General features: G+C 37.8%; 1 protein-coding gene across 1 annotated transcript in view; it reads left to right on the top strand.

Annotated features, from left to right (window-relative positions):
- SARNP (SAP domain containing ribonucleoprotein) overlaps positions 1 to 14,547 on the top strand; it is a 95,157-nt gene extending 80,610 nt beyond the window's left edge. Inside the window, exons 10-11 of the mRNA XM_083353045.1 lie at positions 12,677 to 12,766; positions 14,314 to 14,547. Coding sequence (XP_083209171.1) covers positions 12,677 to 12,766; positions 14,314 to 14,355 — 132 coding nt within the window. The 3' untranslated portion in view covers positions 14,356 to 14,547. The remainder of the gene's footprint in view (positions 1 to 12,676; positions 12,767 to 14,313) is intronic.
- The last annotated feature ends 7,766 nt before the right edge of the window (positions 14,548 to 22,313 follow it).

Raw genomic sequence — 22,313 nt, 5'->3', positions numbered from 1 at the left:
TGATCCCCTATCAATCAGCAAGATTTCTGGCTCCCAGGTGTCTTTTATACAGGTAACGATCTGAGATTAGGAGCACTGTTTTAAAGGGAGTGTTCCTAATCTCAGTTTGTTATAAAACTGTATAAAAGTATAAAAGACACCTGTCCACAGAAGCAGTCAATCAGATTCCAAACTCTCCACCATGGCCAAGACCAAAGAGCTGTCCAAGGATGTCAGGGACAAGATTGTAGACCTACACAAGGCTGGAATGGGCTACAAGACTATCGCCAAGCAGCTTGGTGAGAAGATGACAACATTTGCTGTGATTAATCGCAGAAGGAAGAAACCCAAAATAACTGTCAATCTCCCTCAATCTGGGGCTCCATGCAAGATCTCACCTCATGGAGTTTCAATGATCATGAGAACGGTGAGGAATCAGCTCAGAACTACATGGGAGAATCTTGTCAATGATCTCAAGGCATCTAGGACCATAATACCAAGAAAACAATTGGTAACACACTAAGTGGTGAAGCACTGAAATCCTGCAGCACCCGCAAGGTCCCCCTGCTCAAGAAAGTACATGTACAGTTCCATCTGAAGTTTGCCAATGAACATCTGAATGATTCAGAGAACTGGGTGAAAGTGTTGTGGTCTGATGAGACCAAAATCGACCTCTTTGCCATTTGGAGGAGGAGGAACGCTGCCTTATGATCCCAAGAACACCATCTTCACCATCAAACATGGAGGTGGAAACATTACGCTTTGGGGGTGTTTTTTTGCTAATGGGACAGGACAACTTCACCACATCAAAGGGATGGTGGATGGGGCCATGTTCTGTCAAATCTTGGGTTAGAACCTCCTTCCCTCAGCCGGGGCATTGAAAAGGGGTCGTGGAGTGGCCTAGCCAGTCTCTAGACCTTAATTCCATAGAAAATCTGTGGAGGAAGCTGAAGGTTCGAGCTGCCAAACGTCAGCCTCGAAACCTTAATTGACTTGGAGAGGATCTGCAAAGAGGAATGGGACAAAATCTCTCCTGAGATGTGTGCAAACCTGGTCGCCAACTACAAGAAACGTCTGACCTCTGTGATTGCCAACAAGGGATTTGCCACCAAGTACTAAGCCATGTTTTGCGAAGTGGTCAAATACTTACTTCACTCATTAAAATGCAAATACTGGATGTTTTGTTGTTATTCTGTTATTCTGTGTCTCACTGTTAAAATAAACCTACCATTAAAATTATAGATAGATCATTTCTTGGTCAATGGGCAAGTGTACAAAATCAGCAAGGGATCAAATACTTTTTTCCCTCACTGTATATACAAAACGGGCATAGTATTTCTAGAAGACAAAGAAACCTATATCTCAGTAAACACCAACCTAATACAGAAAGTAGACAGCCTGATCAAGAGAAGTCTTAATAACCTAACCAAGAAAACTCAAATCACAGAAGGCACCAACAAGCAATCAGAAGACATGATGGAAATTCTTAATTTCACAACACATGGACCAAGTCAGCCATACTAGGAAACTGTGAGCATCCTAGATTAAGCAAAATCCAAAATGCTACAGAATTTCTGGAAACTTGGCAGTCAGATAAATCAGTCACCAATAGACAAATAGAGATAAACCACATTTATAAATCATTCAAAAGAAACAATAAAAAGCCTAAGAATGGGTAAAAAAAACCTTATTCTTTCCAGCAGACAACACCCAAATAAGCAGATTAACATAAACAGTCAAGCAGAGAGCAATATTCTAATCAAGAAACTAGTTCACAAAACGGGGCACGATTTTTAAAAACCACAAAATAACTCCGCCTTGATTTTATTTGGTATATGATGGGCCAGAGATTTCTGAATGGCTTTTAAGATCTGTTATCTTATTCTACAATAATATTTCATTGTATAAACATACCTGGAGTCTGTGCTACTTCTGTTTTTAAATGTATTATCTATCTTGAAACGCTGACATGATAGTGAATATATTGCCTGCCCAGATGAGTGGTGTCCAACAGGAAAGGTCAGTATATAGTTTGGGAGTGCTTTCAAATGCATCATTGTCAATGAAATCACAGGAGTCCCCAGTGGCTACAAGGCTGAAAGAACTGGCATCAGTTATACACAACTTTGCAGTATTCTAAATACAGTTGGGTAGTTAACAAGGACTAGTAATCAAATGAGACTTTTTTTGTCATCTGACATGACAAAGCCATTGCATTGGCTTCTGATTGGTTGTGGCCTCCAGCCAACATTTTTGCATCTTCCAAAGAAGACCTGAAATTGCTATAACTAAAATGTTGGGAAAATTTGGGGGTGGAATAAGGGTGGAATGAGTCTCTTAAGGAACCTATTTTATTTTAATCCAACATTGGCCTGATTTTTCCTTGAATTATAGAGTGGGGTTTAAGGGGCAGAATAGCCTTCTAAGGCCTGAGTATCATTTTTTTCCTTTAAGCATTCTCTCTCTCTCTCTTTCTCTCTCTCTCTCTCTCTCTCTCTCTCTCTCTCTCTCTCTCTCTCTCTCTCTCTCTCTCATACACACACACACAGAGAGTTTAAAAACTTTTTTTTAATTCTGATCTGAAGATCAGTCACTGGGAGGCCTAAAAAATTAGATTATAGCCCTAGTTTCAGGAAATCATCTTCCTCCCTTCTACCTTCCTCAGTCTAAAGACTTTTGTTAACTTACAGCAAGAACACAAAATATAATATAGAAACATTAGCTAAAGCCCACTAACAATTAAGTGGCATCATATCCTTAAATTAATGAACGTCTAAAGGAAAGTCATAGCAGAGGTCTGGCCTTATAATTGAAAAAAAAAGTCCTTCCAGTCCTCACAACTCACCCCCTTGACTTCCTAAAAATGGGAAATAATCAGCTGCTTGATTGAATAGGTCAGGCTGACTTCCACCTGCAGAGAGATGCAGTCCTGGACATAAAATGGGGTGAGCCATAAAAGAATTTGTAAGTAGAAACTGGCACTTTAAATTGTACTTAGAAGCTAATAGGGAACTAATACAGGATGTAATATGATCCCACTGACTATTGCCAATAAACACCTGGGCCACTATTTTAACCAACTGAGGTTTCCTTCTTTAAAAGCAGCCCTACATGTTATAAGACACTAAACAGGTGGTAATAGCACACGAGCTCACATTCCAGGTAATGCTGCAATCGGCCAAAAGGTAAATTTCCAGCTCTCAGGTAGCCAAAGATATCAAGTCTTCAGTTCTTTCAAGTTACATGCCAAGAATTCCAGATACAACAACAAGAAAATGTTCCAGTCAGAAAATGATCCCACCAACCTTGAGGAAATCACAGCAAATTTACTGGCAAAATGTTATGCTGTACTACATACCACGTTGGTCAAAGTGGCCAGGAGGTTATTCCTCTTGGCAGCCTTTACCAAATAGCTAACTTCTTGAAAAAGAGTCACTGGACAACCACCTACCAATACAATAAGAAGAGTAACAGCATGTTTATCATCAGACCTTTGAACTTTGTCTTGTGTCCATTCTTAGTCAAGACTCACTTGCACTCCCAGATCATATTCCAGAGATCCTTCAAAAAGCAAGGAGCCGCCTCAGCCAAGAGTCACAACCTTGGCCCATATCTGACTTGCCCCCTCAAGTTGTAAGGGAAACCCCAAATGCCCACCAGAAACCGGCCTTATCCATGAAGTGCCCATAGTGGGTCATCTAAAGAGGCCAAGCCTTGCAAGGGAAATAGGTGGCAGCCAATCACATTGGAATAGCATAGCTTTCTTTTGAGCCTTGTCTTTTTTTGCTGAGCCTTTCATAACTTTTGGTGCTCTTTTTCATATGCTCCCATCAAATGAAAGGAGCAGAAGGAGGGGGCCTTGTTTATAAAATGACCTCTCTAGAAATCATTTTTGCCTGCCTTATGTTGTGATAGTAGCTTTTAAATTTTGGTTTCTTCTTGTTGCTGAGAATTTAAATCACACACACACACTACATATACATATACACACCATACTATAATGGTCTCCAACCTTTCCAGCTTTGAGGACCGGTGTGGGGGGAGCAGGAGCGGGGATGGTTCTGCAGATGCGAATGGAGCTGTGAGTGCTTGCCTGCCGCTTCTGCGACCTGGTTCTGAACGGGTCACGGCTGGTAGTGGGCCGCAGCCCAGAGATTTGGGATCCCTATATTAAAGTGCAAAGCAGGACTTACCTCTGAAATACTAGTACTTTTAGTTCTAATTCAAGTTATTAACAACAAAAAGAATTACAGAATACAGAAATTTAATAAAAGTTATTTAGGAAAATATATAATTAACAATCCAGCAAGTGAATGCAGATTCACATTGTGTCTTTTCTACCTAAACGAATCTGTGATGTATTTAAAATATTTAATCTACTCTAAAGGTAAAGGTAAAGGTTCCCCCGCACATGTGTGCTAGTTGTTTCCGACTCTAGGGGCCAGTGCTCATCTCCGTTTCAAAGCCGAAGAGCCAGCGCTTGTCCGAGGACGTCTCCGTGGTCATTTGGCCGGCATGGCTAGACGCCAAAGGGGCACAGAACGCTGTTACCTTCCGACCGTCGTGGTCCCTATTTTTCTACTTGCATTTTCACATGCTTTTGAACTGCTAGGTTGGCAGAAGCTGGGACGAGTAACAGGCGCTCACTCTGCTACGTGGCACTCGGGATTCGACCCCCCAAACTGCCGTCCTTCTGATCGACAAGCTCAGCGTCCTAACCCACTGAGCCACCGCGTCCCATCTTAATCTACTCTACTTTACATTATATAATGCTATTCACTTGTACGCTGTGTTTTTCTCACTAAATATATATCCTAGCCTTGATGGGTAACAGAAAAAAATCATTGCTTTCATCAACTTTAAGAATTCAGGAAGTGTAGCAATATATTTCATCTTCTGTAGAATTTATGTAATGTGAGTTTTTTTTTAATCTAGCAGAGTTTGACTTTGTACGACATCAGCTTGGAAACTGGGAGACCAGGACTTCTAGTCCTGATCTTGGGACATTCACTCTTTCTCAGTAGGAAATGGTAAAGCACTTCTGAAATCTTGTCAAGAAAAAACAACAACTGCAAGAACTAATCCAGGCAGTCACCAAGTGTCAATGCTGACTTCTATACTGATCTATAACTATAATAAAGATTTAATTTGAACACTGACTTGAAGTCAGAAAAAAGTCAGTTTTAATCAATATGAGTATGAAATTAATATTCCTGAATAAATGATTAGGGATGTGCAACATTTCAGATCTGATTGGACAGCAGTGCTTCAGAACACGTGGGAGCACTTGTGCAAACTTTGGTCTACTATTACTAGCACTGATGATGTTGTCTTGTTTGGTAATGGGAGATCTGCAAGAAAACAACCAATCTCAGAGAGCACCAAGGACCCCACAGTTCAACCCAGAGCTATAAATACTCTTCTTAGTTATTAAACAGTTGTGCTTTTTTCCCCAAGATCATGTGGTGCAGCAAAAACCTCCCTATAGCAACTGCACCATCTTGGAGACGTGTGGCTACTTTCATAAGTTGGAGGATGGACTGCATTTGTGTCCCCCTCCGTTCTGAAACTTCTTTTCCCAACTGAATCCAAACCATCGTACAGCTTTCTTATGTATATGAGCCTCTCTGTCATTCAGAGTGCACATGTTCTTTTTGAGATTCTTAAAAATATGCACACAAGGCTGTTTGTGTTTTCTTTGTGTTATTAGTACAACTCAGTGAAGGGATTCCTAGTTATTTTACTATTATTTAAAGTTATGTTTTGATCAGAACCCTTCCCCCCCAACCACCACCACCCCCCCCCAAAAAAATCAGCTCTTCCTGCCAATTTGTATGGTAAACACTGCAGATAGAGAAGATTGGGGGGGGGGAGAAAGGAAAATTTGGCACCAGTTCTTAAAATTATGTTGAATGATTTCAGCAGAAGTAATGAAATGGCACTATTTTTCATCCCTCCTCCTCTTGCCTAATGGAATTGCCTTTGCTTGTTAAAAATGATGGATGAACCAAAGGCAGTAGGTCCTTTGGCAGAGCTGATGGAATGATTCTGCTTCCTCTGTTTTGCTTCTCTGCAGTCATAACCTAATAGCTTACAGAGAACCAGTTTGGAGTAGTGGCCAGGCGACTGTGACTTCTAGGCCTCCTTTAGGCATGAAAGCCAGCTAGATAACTTGGGCCAATCACTCACTCTCAGCCCAGCCCACCTTACAGGGTTGTTCTGCAGAAAATAGGAGGCAAGGATTATTAAGATACAGGTATTCCTCACTTAATGACCATTTGTTCAGTGACTGTTTGAAATTATGACACTGCTGATGAAGGGACTAATGACCCATGCCTGAAATTATGGCTCTTATAGTGTCCCCATAATTGTGTGATTGTGATTTGGGCTCTTGGCAACAAATGCACGCTTACGACTCTCTGCCAAACTCCCTGCACTAATGTGATCGTTGTTTACAATCTTCATTGTTAACTTGCCCAGAAAGTTAATGGGGAAGCCAGCAGCTGCCTCCTGCCAAAAAGTCTCCCTTTTTTCTCTGAGGGGGCTGGCTCTGAAAAAAAAAAGATCCATCCCAAAATCCAAGCAGATTTTTAGTTGTTTCTCAATTAGTGTGGATGGAGATCTTCCATCCATCCATAGCTCCCTCGGATGGTTCATATATCCTTTCTCTTTTGCAGGAGCACTCCATCAATTCTGGGTGCTCTTGTTTTGTCCATGTGGGGCTTGTTCCAGTAGCCCACTTCCTGTCAGATTATCCCGGTTCCCCAACATTTGATGCAGATTTTGTTAATCTGGGCAATGCCCAGACCAGCAAGACTCGACAAGTTTATGTCTGGTGAAAGGTTAGGAGGTCTCTACCCAAGGACTCTTACTGGCAAGGTAGGGGCACTGGCCAGGATTTGAAGCCCAATCTTTTGAAGAAGATGGCAGCTCCTATGTTGTCTCGATAATGGCCTTAAGGTTCAGAAAAGCACATTCCACTTGCATGCTAGGGGAAATCTTCTAAGGCATGATAATCGTAGCAGGGAAACAAGAGCCTTGGAATAAACTTTTATCTAGGAAATTGTGTACAGTAGATGAAGGGACAGGCTGCTGAAATGTCTCACATTTCGTTGTTAAGTTTCCATCAACTTTCAAGAATGTTTACTTTTCCCAGAAAATATTTTTTTAAATAAAGAGGCTAAAGGTTTATTAATATACTTTGCAATGCCAGTTGCCATACATTTATTTATTTATTTTTTATTTTAATCTCATTTATATCCTGCCCTTCTCCGAAGACTCAGGGCGGCTTACAATTTAAGCACAAACCAATGTGCTTAGCAATAGCCTTCATTCTATGTATATGCCTGCTTATTAGGGCTTTCGCCCCCCCCCCCCAGCGGCATTTTTACAAAGTCAGCTTACTGCCCCCAACAATCTGGGTCCTCATTTTACCTACCTCAGAAGGATGGAAGGCTGAGTCAACCTTGAGCCTGGTGGGACGCGAACCTGCACTAATTGCAGGCAGCTGGTGTTACTTAAGGAGGCATTAGCCCACTGCTCCACCATGTAATACAAATGTGCAGCTTTTCTAACACATTGTTTTTTAAAAAAATAAAAATAAATAAATCATGAAATAGCCCGGAGACTGTATGTAATGCTAGGCTCTATGCAATATTTTGGGTATCAGATTCCTATTAGAATAACTAGAATTGTTCTTCAAAGCTTTCTGCGTGAACAGTACAAGAAGAAAACATTAATAGCACAAGCTTCAAGAAATGTATCTTATCATTTCAGAAGAAAAGTCAGCTTCCACCCCTACTTCTCATGCACAAATGCCCACATGCGCACTCAAGTGTGCCCCCGGGGCTATAGCAAAGCTTGATAGATGCTGAGATAGAAGTGTTTTGATAGAGGTAATTTTCCTCAGATGGGTTTCAGCATCCCATGAATCAAAACCTGTCAGTGAGGAGCTAAGGATGGAGTTGAAGTTTATTGTAACATGTTTGCATCTGACACTAGTATGCTAGGGGGTCAAGTGAGGGAGATCATTAGAACCATGTTGATTTAGTGGGTTTGTTACACACTTTCCCTTCAGGCAGTGAGTGGGGGTGGGGGGATTACAAGGGGTCACTAGAAAAATAAAAAGCTCCCTACAGCCCCTTCTGTGCCCCATTATATATGTTCATTCATTTAAAGTTGTGGTTTGGCTAATTATTATTTTTTTCTTAAATGTTCTTTTGGCTTTAAGGATAGAGTCATGGTTACCATCATTGACCTAAACAATGTGGTTTGGGAAGCATTAATACTTCAATACTGTGTTGAAATATATATAAATTCTATGTTTAGTTTTAATAAGAATTTCTATTACATTATGCATATTTTCCTTGTAGAAAACTGAATGTTGGTGGGCTGGTTATTAATCTTTGTGTCACATAGAGTACCTTTGTAAAGTAAATTTTAAAAAGGATACTATATTTCACTTTTTATATCCATTTACAAGCAGACGGAAGTATGCTATATAAAGCATACGATAATGGCCTTAGGTATGCCATTAAATTCAGGCAATGCCTTTTCCCCTCCTTTGTTTCCTCTTTTTCCCTTTATTTTAAAGTACTATATATCTTTGTTTACTTAATAAGTTATCAAATAGAAGAAGAAAACCCTTTAAGCAGAAAATATTGAAGTTTTATTTGTAAAGTAACAAAAATAACTAATTATTTAGATAAAATGATGTTTTTTTCACCTTGTTAAACAAGCCTACCTTTCAATTAAGATGTGTTAATAGTCTTGCTTGTTTGGTAAAAGCTGGCAGAATATAATTTCAGATATCCTTAATCAAATTGTTCTGCGTTGCAAGACCTTTGTTTGCCCAAAACAGAGATGCACAACCTGAGATCAAGAGCTGTATGTTTCTTCCCCAGGTTCCCCAAAAGTTGTTATTGCAGATTAATTTTTTTAGCCATATTTATTTTTAAAATGGGTTGAAATGAAAACGTCTATGGAGATTCTCAGTCATCCAGGTTATAGTTATCCCAAATATGCTTTTTCACTAGGCAACTGGACTTTTTAGTTTTTCTTTGAAGACTTTTCGCTTCTCATCCAAGAAGCTTCTTCAGCTCCACCATCCAATCAAAGCTGAAGAAGCTTCTTGGATGAGAAAGAAGAACAAAGAAAAACAAGAAAGTCCAGTTGCCTCCTGAAAAAGCATCTTTGGGTTGAAATGAAAAGAAACAAAATTTTGTTTTCTTTTTCCAGCAAATACTTCTTAGCTTTTAGAATGCTCTCCCTGTCTCCAATATCTCTCTCAACAAACCACTGTGGTTCCTGACTCAGAAGAAATCCTTTGGGATATACTGGCTCAGGAATACTGGGAGTTGAAGTCCACGAGTCATAAAAGAGCCAAGGTTGTCTACCCCTGGTCTAGCGTAATAAAACCAAATGTATATCTTCTTGCCCTATCTTAACATTAAAATAAGCAGTTTCAATTGTTTGGGCAGTTAATTTGTCTAGACAGTTTAAAAAAAACACCTTCTAAATATAAAACATTTCATTATTCTTTTGGCATTCTTGGCCAAACTATTATAGGTCCCAAAAGATTCTATTTCATATTTATTAAATTTTTATACCGCCCTTCTCCCGAAGGACTCAGGGCGGTGTACAGGGCAATAAACATTAAAAAACAAAGTACAAAAGTTAAAAACCATTAAATGATTTATGCCTGATATATACAATAGTTAAAACCATATTAAAACCCAACCCCAAACCCATCAGACCAGGCCAGCTTGCTCAAATAAATAGGTTTTTAGATCCCGCCGGAAGGAGTGAAGGTCGGGGGCAATCCATAGCTCAACCGGCAAGCGGTTCCACAGGTCTGGCGCTCCCACAGAGAACGCCCTCCCCCTGGGGGCCACCAGTCGACATTCTCTGATCGGAGACACCCTGAGGAGGCCCTCTCTGTGGGAGCGCACTGGACGGAGGGAAGTTGACGCTGGCCGCAGGTGCTGCCGTAGGTAATCCGGACCCATGCCATGTAGGGCTTTGTAGGTCATTACCAGCATGGAAAATATGTTTTGTTTTAAACCTGGGACAAATAACTTCAGTCTGGAGTTTCAGCTGAATTAATCCAAGCAGAAATAACCTAATATTTTGGTGGCTCCTGGTTTGGGCCAGAGCAAAATCTGCAGGACAGATAAGGCAAGGCTGGTGTTTCATGTGTGTCTTTCCATTGTTTTCCACTTGGATTTTTCTTTAATTTCTGTTAATCGCTGCCAGTACCCTTGAATTCAAATGCAACAGATACAAATGGCTTCCGGCCACATCCTTTCTCTACCTCATCCAGCTGTTCCTGTTTCCCTTGATTTCAACTACGGCACATCTAACCTATATAGATATCACTTCCCAGCAGCTTTATTTCCTCCCCTCCCCTCCCCTTGCTTCCTTATTATTTTTGAATTCAAGGGTGGTGTATCCAGCCTATTCCTCTCCACATCTTCCCACCTACTTCTTTTGCCTAGTTACACTTCAGTACTACTGCTATCCTTGTTCACTTGTCGTTGTCCCCCAACTCCAAAACATTTGTGTCTAGAATGTACTTGTTTCCGTTCTGTGCCCGAACCAAATATGCATATTTCAATCCAGATTTGGACCTCCCTCTCACTGCTTAATAATTTTTCTAAGATTGGAAAATAAAATCTGAAGATGTTGAGTTAGGCAGGAGCCATTCCAAAGTTATAAGTGTATAGAAAAGATTTTGTGCCTGTCTATATTCACATTGATACAGTCTGAAGCCCGTGCTGGATTTTAAATTATTTTTTTCAACTGTTACTATTGCTGTGATGGATTAGGATGTTATAATTAACAAAGTTGAGCTCGATTACTGGAGTATTATTTGTGGAAAGGGTCAATATAACAAAGACAATTGCAGACCCTTGTTCGTGATGTAATCAGCACAACTTTGATGGCAAAGGTAGCGTAATATATTAGTGATGTGAGTGAGCGTATGAGCGAATTGATAAGTTTGTTTTGCATTTCTTTTATAAATAAAGCTATTTGTCATTGCTTGGATGATTAAGCTTAATCAGAGAAGTTATTTGCATAGATGAAACTTGAAACAAAGCAAGCTTTAAATTGTCACTATAATCCTGATATTTCATCAACATTTCAACAGTTTTAATGAAGACTTGGCTCCGTTGATTAAGGAGCCACTCTGTGAAAAAGGCGGTCGTATAAGTTCTATCAATAATAAATAACATTATAATATAACCTAGCCAGTGATGAAGTTCAGATTCCATTTATCAAGGTTCTTAATGGATACGGGAAGTTTTGCATTCAAGTGAGATTAATGATCCAAGCAAATAAATTTAAGTATTTTATGTGGTTATATTTCCATTTCCATCCTTTCCTTGACTCTGCTTACTTCTGAGCTCCTCATTACTCAGTTATCAAATATATCAAATAGGAGAGGGAGAAGACTGCACATATCCTGTATGAACTGGTGAGCAGAATTAAGAGAAGCAAAGCAAAGTAATGGGGCAATTTTTAGAGCTGAAAATAGCACAAGAGAATTTATATGCCAAATGGATGGCATGGAAGCTCTTAAAGGTTAATAGGTGACTTTGATTATTACTGTTAGGCCAAAGCCACAAGCATGGTTAAAGGTTAAAAGAATAGAAAGCCCCAGGCTTACAGAAAAATCAGCTGAAGAAATCCAAAGAACCCACATCAACTAGCATTTATTTGCTCACTCATAATTGAAAATGAAACAGAATTTATGAAGGCAAGTTAAGTGCTGTACAAGTCAACTAATGCAAATGCTTTCGTTAATGGTAGCAAATGGATTAAATTAAAAATATGGCCTGTTCAGAAATAAATTTCAGGTGCGCTGTTTATCTCATTCTAATTATTACCTTCATGTTCTGAAAATCTTAATGATTAGATTTTGTTCAGTAGTTTCTAAAGTTCTGCAAGTTTTGTTCATACTAAAATAAAAAAATACATCCTCTATTTTAGGAAGGTTTTTTTTTCTGTAGTTAAAAGTATTATAAAAAGTATTCTAAAAGTATTATAATAAAATGCACATTACTGTATATAATTCCCAATCTTTAACAAAGACCTAAAATGCCTTTGTCCTGCAAAGAAGCTGATACGCTTTCAGCTTAAATTTTTAATTGTAGAGAAAGAAAGACTATATTTTTAAAATCATTAGTTCATAGGTCAAACTATTATCAACGTTTTTGGTTTAATGGGTGAGTAGTTTGGTCCTGCTGTTACCTGTGGGTTAAAAGAAGCACAATAATATTAGGTGCTTGTGATGTTCATTTCAATATTTTTTTCTTTTTTGAAAATGCCTTGTGGCTGCAAAAACCTAAACAAAAGGAATTCAAAAATATGACATAGTGTACCTGTGTCCCATTAGCATTATATTAGGCATCATTGTTTCTGGTAGCAACTGCCATTTTCACTGAATCTGGATTTAGCTTAAAGTTTTTAATTACTAGAAAGAACTTGATTATGCAGCAACTCTGGCTGTGTCTGTGATTAACTTATTATTATTGCACATTGTCTATATTGATGATGTCAATTCAATGCATGCAATAACTGGTGGTTGTGAATATTCTTCTACCAATGCTTTGAGACTCTAGGTAGCAAAATAAGATGATAGGATTTAAAATTATTACCTTGGTCTACATTCTAGTGTTACTCTCTTTCTATATAGACTGAAGATGATGAAAAACTGAAAAAAAGAAAGGAGAGGTTTGGCATTGTTACAAGTTCAGCTGGAGCAGGAACTACAGAAGACACAGAGGTAACATTTTTTTTTATAATGTCTTGGGCACTGAGACTTTCTGTAATTGAAATAATGTCTGGCACTCCACAAGATGGCACTGTGTGACTTTTCTGTTTTTTTTGCCCAGTCCTCATAGTCCCATTAAATTATTGTATACTAACTTAGATATAAATCATTTTCGATTATGTCAGAGATTTGCTTTTTTTTCTCTTTAAGTTTTAGTTTCAGATTATTGCTTTGTGATAGGTTGGATAATTTTTGAAAACAGACTAGTCAGGGTTTTCTGCCATTAACTTATAAAATAGATATAAAACTTGGAATAGTTTAGTTTTATCTTGTATGTCTACCCTTATGAGTTGTCCAGGATTACCCAGTTATCAACATAGTTGATTTTGAATTAAGGGTTGTAGAACCAGACAAATTTTCTTTCTAATGTAGAGCTTAAAGAGTGCTTTTTAAAATGTGGGATGTATGTATATCACATGGCATGTATGCAGCATTGTTTTATTGTCTCTTCCAGTGTTAAAACAACACTGCTATTGCTTTAATCTTTTTGTAAATTCTTGATGGCAGGCATCTGCCTTTATGCTACCAGACCTACGATTCCTTCCCAATACTAATTTGATCTTTCTTTTCCTAGTATGCAGGGTTGTTGTTTTTTGGTTCAGCAACTTTGCTTTTAGGTTGGTTACACTATTAAGATGTAATCTCGGCCACAAGTAGTTCCTTTCCTAAAGTCTAATTTCACTTACAGAAGGGAACCATATTTGGATATTGGATTGAACCCTGAGTGTTACCAACAGGAACTTTATTTTCATTGGCACCTTCTGTGGGGTGCTTTTTGTTTTCCTTAGATATAACACAAGCATTGCTTCACAAAATGAAGTAGCAGCTGTAGAATGATCTGCCTGTTCAGTTGGAGCAAAGGGGGTGGCTGGGCTGTGGTCTGAGGGATTCCATGCTTTTCCGTCAGGGCATTTAGTGAGTGTGCCTGAAACAAAAAGCTCTTTTTGTAGCATTGTATATACTAAACGACACCTTTTCCCTGGAGATTCTTGATTAGGACTTCTGTTGCCCCCTAAGCTATTTATCGTGGTAAAAATTAAGATTTATATGCCCCTGGTGTATTGACTTAGAGGCATATCTCAAAGATGCATGAGTGTATTCAATGCATTTGACTGTGTCCCACTCGCCTTCTCTGTGAATAGAAGAGTGTTAACCCTTTGGCCTTTTACATTTCCCACCTCCTATTGCCTAGAAGGCTTTCTAAGCCTGTAAAATGGTAATTGTTCCAAGCAGAACTTTCTCATACAAGCCAGCGGGATGAAGCAACTAACAGGTCACTGTATCTCATGCTTTATAGCTTAATTTCTGACTGTAGTTGGAGGCCCCATTGCAATAGGAGTGCCTCTTGTGAAACCTGATATGAAAGATGCTTTCTTAGAGAATACTGTTGCACTCCTTATAGACTTTCTACTTTCCTTTATGCCAAAACACATGCTCAGAGTTGCCATTCCCTTTGGTTTTGACTTTTTTTTAATTCATTTTTTAATTCCTATTTACAGGCAAAGAAGAGAAAAAGAGCAGAACGTTTTGGCCTTGTCTGACGATCTTCCTCTTAGTATTTACTTGTTCAGGGTGTATGTTTTAAACATTCTTCATCTCTAAGGAAGAATACAGTTTCTCCCTAACACACATTTTGACTTTGTATTTCAAAACTAGCTATTGAGTTGTGCTGTTTGTACCCTACCCCACACTCTTTCAGATCTGAAAAGTACAGAATAAAAGTATTCTGTTTATGTATATTGTGACTAGTTTGGATCTAGTGGTAAATTTTTTTAGCCATTTGTATCCAAAGTACACATTGTTGCTTCTTTCTGGAGTAGAGACAGCTGCACAGGGGGATTCCCCAAGGACCATAATAAGAATTGTCACCTTCAGCTCCATTTAAAGTAAATCACTAATAAAAAATTAAAAAGTTGTTTGAGCACTCCTTGCATTTTTAGCTATTGCCTAGGTATTTCTAATTTCCCATTAACTCTGGCTAAGAAATATTTTTTCTTTCATTTATAAATTCCAATCATAAAGTTGATCAGTTTCTTTTAATTACTCTTAAGCTTAGATTTTACTAAAAAGTGAAACATTTTCTCCTTGGAGTTATACTAAATATTGCAGCTTATGTAGTTATGAAAACTTAAGATGGATCCTGTGTTATCCTTTGCTAAAATGGAACTACTTTTTACATGTTGTTCAGTTACAAAATATGAGTGGCCCCCAGAATAGGATAAATTGCATCCCAATAAAAAGGTAATGAAATTGTCATGTACATAGGTAGACAGCTTCCTGCAGATCTCTATTCATAGTAATCTGTTAGAATTATGCCTCAAAACTTCTAAAATTTGTCATGAATGCAGAATTTCCTCCGTTAAGAATAGTACCAAAAAGTTATAAAAACAATAGTTATAAAATTATTACAAAATATTATATTCATGTTCAACTTTTTTAAACACAGCTTTAAATTCATAGTTGATTTTCAAATACAGTGTACTATGTTTCTCTCTGAATTGAATGTATTTTGAATATCTGATGTTTGGTGTTTCAATTTATTAAAGACAATTACTTGGAGAAAACTTCTTGCCTGTTACATTACCACATTCTATTTTCTTACAGACAATTTATTCATACCAGCTTTAAAAATTGATTGTTAATTGTAGCTGAGCAAGAATACATCTTTGAATGATTTCTTCTTTAACTGTATATCAACCACATTTTTTTTACTAAAAATAGATTAAACAAATATTAATTTTTATTACAGATCTGTATCATCCTTTATGGAAAGAAGTTGTTAGGACATTCTGTTTTTAAAAACAATCTTAATGATTCATCAGAGGTTTTATACTGTTACTGATAGACTTTTGTCTTTAGTGGTAATCAGTTTGGCCTCTGGTTTTTTTTTTACCCTAATCTTTTATTTGAAAGATGGTTTTTCCCCTATATCTCATACTTAATTCCTTTTGTCTAAGTACAAATTAAACAACATATATGAAAATAGCTTGAAGATTCTTCTTATTCTGAACCTGGATTCATGCTTCATTTATATTTGAAATTAGTCTGACAGTATGCTTGTGCTTTTCATTATTTAAGCCTTCTTTGAGCAACAGTCTAATGATTTATTTGCTATTTAGTACTGGGATGATACAGTGTGTGTTTTATATATATATCCTAAATTTTTGTTTAATTTTTGGGTTTTAATTTCATAAGATGTATTTTATTCATTGCTTTTTTACAGTTGGGTTACTTCTTTTGAAATGTTTTGTAGATTGTACTGAAACCAGTACATTTCATTTTTGATTTCATAATAAACTGCTTAAGGAAATACATTCCCTGCTTCTTTGATGCATCAGAATTTGCTTTTTTGTAGTAGTTTATACCTGCGTATAACAGAGCTATAATGATGCACGTACTGGTTGCGTCTGGTTCTCATTAGGAGAACCCCTGTTTTTGTTGGATCACAAATATCCCTCTCAATACCATAGTCAGTTCCCTACATTCCTGTTTAAAGAACCAGACTTTATAATTTGATAATTTTTCTCCTCATTAGGGAGAGCAGATTTTGTCACCAAATAAAGGAAGTGTACAGTGGTATGTGGAAATCAATCTGCATTGAAGAATTGGGCATCTTCTTGATCAAATACATAGTTTTAGAGGAAATGGATGAGGACATGGGGAAGCATCATGTATCTTTGGATCTTTTGCTTTGTCTTGTGCCTCGTATCTGACCTTGACTGATCCTAGAAGCTAAGTATGTTTGGTTCTGAATGAAAGACCATCTGGGAATTTCAGGGCTACAGACTAGACTAGAAGCTGAAAAAGTAAGAGGGCAGTAGCAGCCCATTTCCATGATACTGATAAGAAAACTGCAAAAATATTGGTGAACCAATTTGGTGTAGTGATTGAGATGCTGGACCAGATAGCAGGAGATCGTGAGTTCCCACCCTCCTTTAGGCATAAAAACCGGCTGAGTGTCAGTACCTGTCTCTCCGCTCAGACAAATGCACAAGGTTGTTGTGGAGAAAGTAGGCAGGAACGTGATGTGCATGATTTTGATTATGCAAAATAAAGATGGGATATAAATAGAATAGTGAATGTGGTTATCAGAATCAAGTTTGATTCTAGGATATCTTCACCTTCATATTCAACAATGCATAATTTTTATAGCTTGAATTGTCTTTTCTATATAGCTTGTTGAAAAATTAACTCCAAACGTGCATTTATCTTTAGACGTCTTCATTAATATTTTTCGACTTTGCACATAAAAACAGGAATCCAGAGCAACTGCACATCCCCCCCCCCGCTTTTCTGGTCAATTAATTCAGAAGGGGGTGTTCCGGTTCTGTTGATAACCACAATGTGTGTCAGAATTGCCATTCTAAGTATAAATGCTTTAAGAATGGGTTATATTCATTTTACATGTTAGCCTCTGAGGTAGTTAGGTGAAAAGAGCAGTTAGGTATGTTACATTACTGGGAGAATACTAACATTCTGTGGTGTTAGGTGATAACTGTTCTCAATTTTCCCACTTCCTAGCTAGCCACTGGTTTCTTGAAATGGTTCATATTTGGAATAGTGTAACTTTAGCTTTAATGGATTGCAAGCAAAGCATTGATTTAGTTCATGGAGAGGTTTTCAGGTTAGAAAATATGAATCCCGATTTGGACAGATTGAGAAATAATCAAATTAAATATTATCTTCCTGCAGTAATCCAATACTGGACACAAGCAGTGGTTTTCTAAGATGCTATCAGAATAAATTCTGATAACTCTCTCTGCAATTGGGAGATTCATTTATAGTGATATGATCACTTTTACTAACTGCGTTTTCATACATTTCGTTCTTAACTAGTAGTTAAGATTTATTTAATACTATTTAATACTGTGAAGTCAATAGAAGCATTTTTGCTTTGCTTTTCTAGTACAGGATATTTATTTTTATTTATTAAATTAATTACATACAGCATACTTTTTGTTATTTCCCTTCTGTCTATCATATCGAAGCAAAAGATTATGGATACTCCTCTCATTTTTTATCTCAGTAACAGGAGTATCTGAAAAGATAAAATGCAAGCTTTGTAAAATCAGAATGCTTTTGCAATTCATGGTATTGATAATGAATATACATGGCTAGATTCAAATGTGTGTTAAAGTTGGATATTTGTGTTCTTATTATAAGTAAATTTTCGTTTTACCATGACTGCATTCCCATGCTTAAAATAAAATGTTTTTAGGTCTGTTGCTTAATGAAATTAGCTATTTGGGCAGTAGTGCTAATATAGTAAACTCCTGCTCTATGTACTCGAGTCTGTTCTGATCCTGTTAATTATAATTCAAAAAATAATTATCTTTCAGAGGTCTTTCTTGCCTTCTGTACTACTTCTACATTGGGGAAAATTATTAAAAAATGCAAAGAGGGAGGGTTACTCCATTCTTTAGGAGAAAAAAAGGAGGGGATCAATCTAATCAAACTGTGTTTAAAACACTACCTAATTTATTTTTCCTCTAAGCTGGGGGCCGCTCGTGACTAATTTGAGCTGAATAGGCAGATAAAAAAAGCAGCAGGCATACAATGAGCGGCAGAAAGTGTGGGAAAACCAGGAAAAGAAAGGGATGTCCAAGACTTGCAGTGTGAGAGCTATAGAAGGCTATGTAGCACCCACGTTCAACATGAAGTCACTTTTCAAAAATAGACACTAGGACTCTAAATGCAATAGGTCTGACTATAGGTCAGAAAGTAGAATGATTTTAATTTGTCCTTCATAACAAAATACAGACATATGTTTTTTTCCCAATTGCAATGTTGTATTCTCCTCATTGGCCTCTTGCCCACCCCTCCAGCCTTTAGTGGGTGGGTTTGAAATTGTTTGTAAGAAAAAAAGAAAGGCACCCTAGATGTGTGCCAGGGAGGATTTGGTTAAAAAACTATATTTTCTTTGCCCCTGTCCCTTTGCTTTTCTTAAATACTTACTGAGTTCTAGCACAATTTTATTTCTAGAATAAACATACCCAAAATTCTAAACATCTAAAATTCAACTTAATACCCTTCTACCTTGGAAAGAACTAAAAGCTGATTTTATACTTACACAACTGTAAGATCACATGTAAAAACTACCTTTGCTTTTTTGGGAAAAAAATACTTTGAAAAACATGGTAGGAAAAACATGTACAACAATGATCAAGAACTATAATACAGAACTGTGGCATGACTGCTAACAAATTTTAGAGAATGCAGCTCATTACACACTGCACGTTGCCTCAGGGCAAGGCGATGAGATTTCTCTTTAAGCCTGCAATGATAAATATGTGTATTGGAGAATGGAGTCGCATAGGACATAATTTATTTCCTGGCAATACATACCCAGGATTATGCTGTATATAACAAGGCATATTGATTCCACTGCAGAAGACACTTACCGGTAATTTAACACTATAATTTAGTTGGCATACTTGGCATTCAAACAATACTTTAGAAAAATATTCACAAGATGATTTCAGGACTGATTTTAATACTGAAACTATATTGGTTAGTTTGATGTTGCAGAGAGGATTGATAAAAGATGTTTGATATTTTTAGGCAAATGTATTCCACTTACTCTTAATCAAATTGCGTTAAACAGGTATAAGTGGGGAAGTTTTTATTCAGTTGTATCAAAGGAAACAAACATGGTGTAAATACAATATCTATACAGTATTGCTCTATTATTCAAGTGTAAATAATACTCAACCTAAACAGTTGCTGTGTATTTGTGTAGAGACTACTCAAAGATTTTTAATGTCTGTTATTTCAAAAATGTAACTGCAAATTCATTTACCATAGCCTGAGGATGTTGACAAGTTACAATTCCCAGTAGTCTAATGTTCAGTGGTGACATATTTATGTAAAACATTTATATAACAATCCATCTTAGGTCAAACTCTAGACAGTTCCCAATCAACAATTAAAACAATGTCAATATTAATATACAGATATCTATTCAAACTATAAACATTAAAAAACCTGGCACTAAGTTAAGCTTCTAACATACAGTCTTTCATTAAATCCTTTTGTCCACTTTGCCCTGTCCCAGCCAGGTCTTCAGTGCTTAGTGAAAGCCTTGGAGGGCAGAAAACTGCCCAACTTCAAGGGGACAGATGCTCCACAGGGCAAGGTCTGCCATGAAAAAGACATGCTTCCTAGATCCCATAAGGTGGCTTTATTTATTAAAAGAAGAGATTAGGAGTGTGCTCACCATATCGGATTTGGTAGGGAGACATGGTCCTCTAGATTACCTGGCTTTGTGCCACATAGGCCTTTGCACCATGAAAAGCTGGTGGTGTTGTTAGCTGCGAAGTCATGTCCGACCCATCACGACCCTATGGACAACGTTCCTCCAGGCCTTCCTGTCCTCTACCATCTTCTGGAGTCCATTTAAGCTCACGCCTACTGCTTCAGTGACTCCATCCAGCCACCTCATTCTCTGTCGTCCCATTCTTCTCTTGCCCTCAACCTTTCCCAGCATTAGGCTCTTCTCCAGTGAGTCCTTCCTTCTCATTAGGTGGCCAAGGATCTGGCCTTCTAAAGAGCAGTCAGGGTTGATCTCCTCTAGGACTGACAGGTTTGATCGCCTTGCAGTCCAATGGACTCGCAGGAGTCTTCTCCAGCACCATAGTTCCGAAAAGCTGGTAGCTTGCAGCTTTTCTGTCATATGCTCTACATATGCTGAGTTACATACAGCAAGATCTGCTAATATTTTTTTTGAGGGGGGGGAACCAATTGATGAAGGTATATCTCACCAGTTTTAGACTGCTGTTATACTGGCTGGTTTCCGAGCAGAATTCAGATACGGGCTTTTGATGAAGCTTTGCTTTGTTGATGATGTGGACAAATGTCAGATTCCATATCAGTGTTTATATTACCATCAGAGACTCTCCTCGGCATCTCCCTATCAAAGTAAGGAAATTTGCACCTGGAGTTGGTTGTTTTCCCCCAAAGAGACCTGTGTGCTGTGTAGTTGCATCTATTTTCAGCACCAGAAAAATCATCTCCTAGGCTTTTGCTTGTTAAGTTGTAATTCAGGAGTTCAACTGTTTTTAATTTGGCTGTGTCGAATTCAACTCTAGTGGTTTTAAAGTAACATCTGGTGACAAAACTTTGCAGGTTAACAGATGATTCAGAAATACTTCAATAACTAAAATAATTAAGTAGATTGTAGTTTTCACACAGAGCAAATGAAAGTTGCTGTAACAAAATGTTGCAAAGTTTGGTAAAGATTGTGATTCACTCAGTATATCTTCCTTTTCATCTTGGTTGGCTTCTGTTAATCCTTGGCCTGATTCAAGAAGCTGCCATGGCATGGGAAACTGCATGATATGGAATTTGAGTCCCCAAAGGACCAATTTTCCATTTGTGTAAATAACTTTACCAATAGAGTCTCTTTACCAAGTGTCCTATCAGAGGTTTGAACAGCAGTTACAGAAAAGGGGGCATTCTCTATTTAAAACTCGATCACACAACGGCTTCCTCTCCTTAATTCTTGCTTCAGGGTTGGTATGTGGGCACTTTGGGGCAATTTCCCAACAAAAGTAAAGCTCCTCCTCCAGATCCAAGAGGATTGGACAATCAGAACTATTTCTTTGCTCTCCTAGAAAGAGAACTTATAATTATGAGGACGCTGTGATCTTCCTGTTCCTAGGTGTTTGCTCTCAAATTGTTCCAAGGTATTTAAAATAATTCCAGTTTCAAGTAAAACCCCACTTTTTACAAATTTCCATAGATACTTTGGAGGTAAGAGGAGGTGTATGAGATACATGACAACTCCCTGAAAAATTCTCAACCTTCTGCTTTGTCAGTATATTTTGGTAAAGAATCTTCATAATTAGCATTCAGACATATGGTAATATTATTTGTATTAAAATTTAATATCACAGAAATCAATTTTAGTTTTAGTTCTGACCTTATTAATCATGGGAATGTGGCTCATGGCATGATACTCAATAGTTAAGTACACAGAAAAACTTGTACAAACCAGTTTTAGGGAGATTTTTCAAAGCTACTTTTCTCTAGATGAAAATTCTCTAGATGTAAACACATGTTTACATCTAGAGAATTTCCATCTAGAGAAAAGTAGCTTTGAAAAATCTCCCTAAAACTGGTTTGTACAAGTTTTTCTGTGTACTGCTTGTCGATCCGAAAGTTGACAGTTTGGCGGGTCGAATCCTGAGTGCCACTTAGCAGAGTGAGCGCCTGTTACTCGTCCCTGCTTCTGCCAACCTAGCAGTTCGAAAGCATGTAAAAATGCAAGTAGAAAAATAGGGACCACTCCGGTGGGAAGGTAACAGAGTTCCGTGTGCCTTTGGCGTCTAGTCATGCCGGCCACATGACCACGGAGATGTCCTCGGACAAGCGCTGGCTCTTCGGCTTTGAAACGGAGATGAGCACCAGCCCCTAGAGTTGGAAATGACTAGCACGCATGTGCGGGGGAACCTTTACCTTTATCTTTTAAACACATGTTTAGGTGAGACACTGCAATAAG

The sequence above is a fragment of the Vipera ursinii genome (genome assembly GCF_947247035.1).
Source record: "Vipera ursinii genome assembly, chromosome: 2".
NCBI classification, from domain to species: domain Eukaryota; kingdom Metazoa; phylum Chordata; class Lepidosauria; order Squamata; family Viperidae; genus Vipera; species Vipera ursinii.
This window is presented reverse-complemented; position numbering and strand designations above follow the sequence as displayed.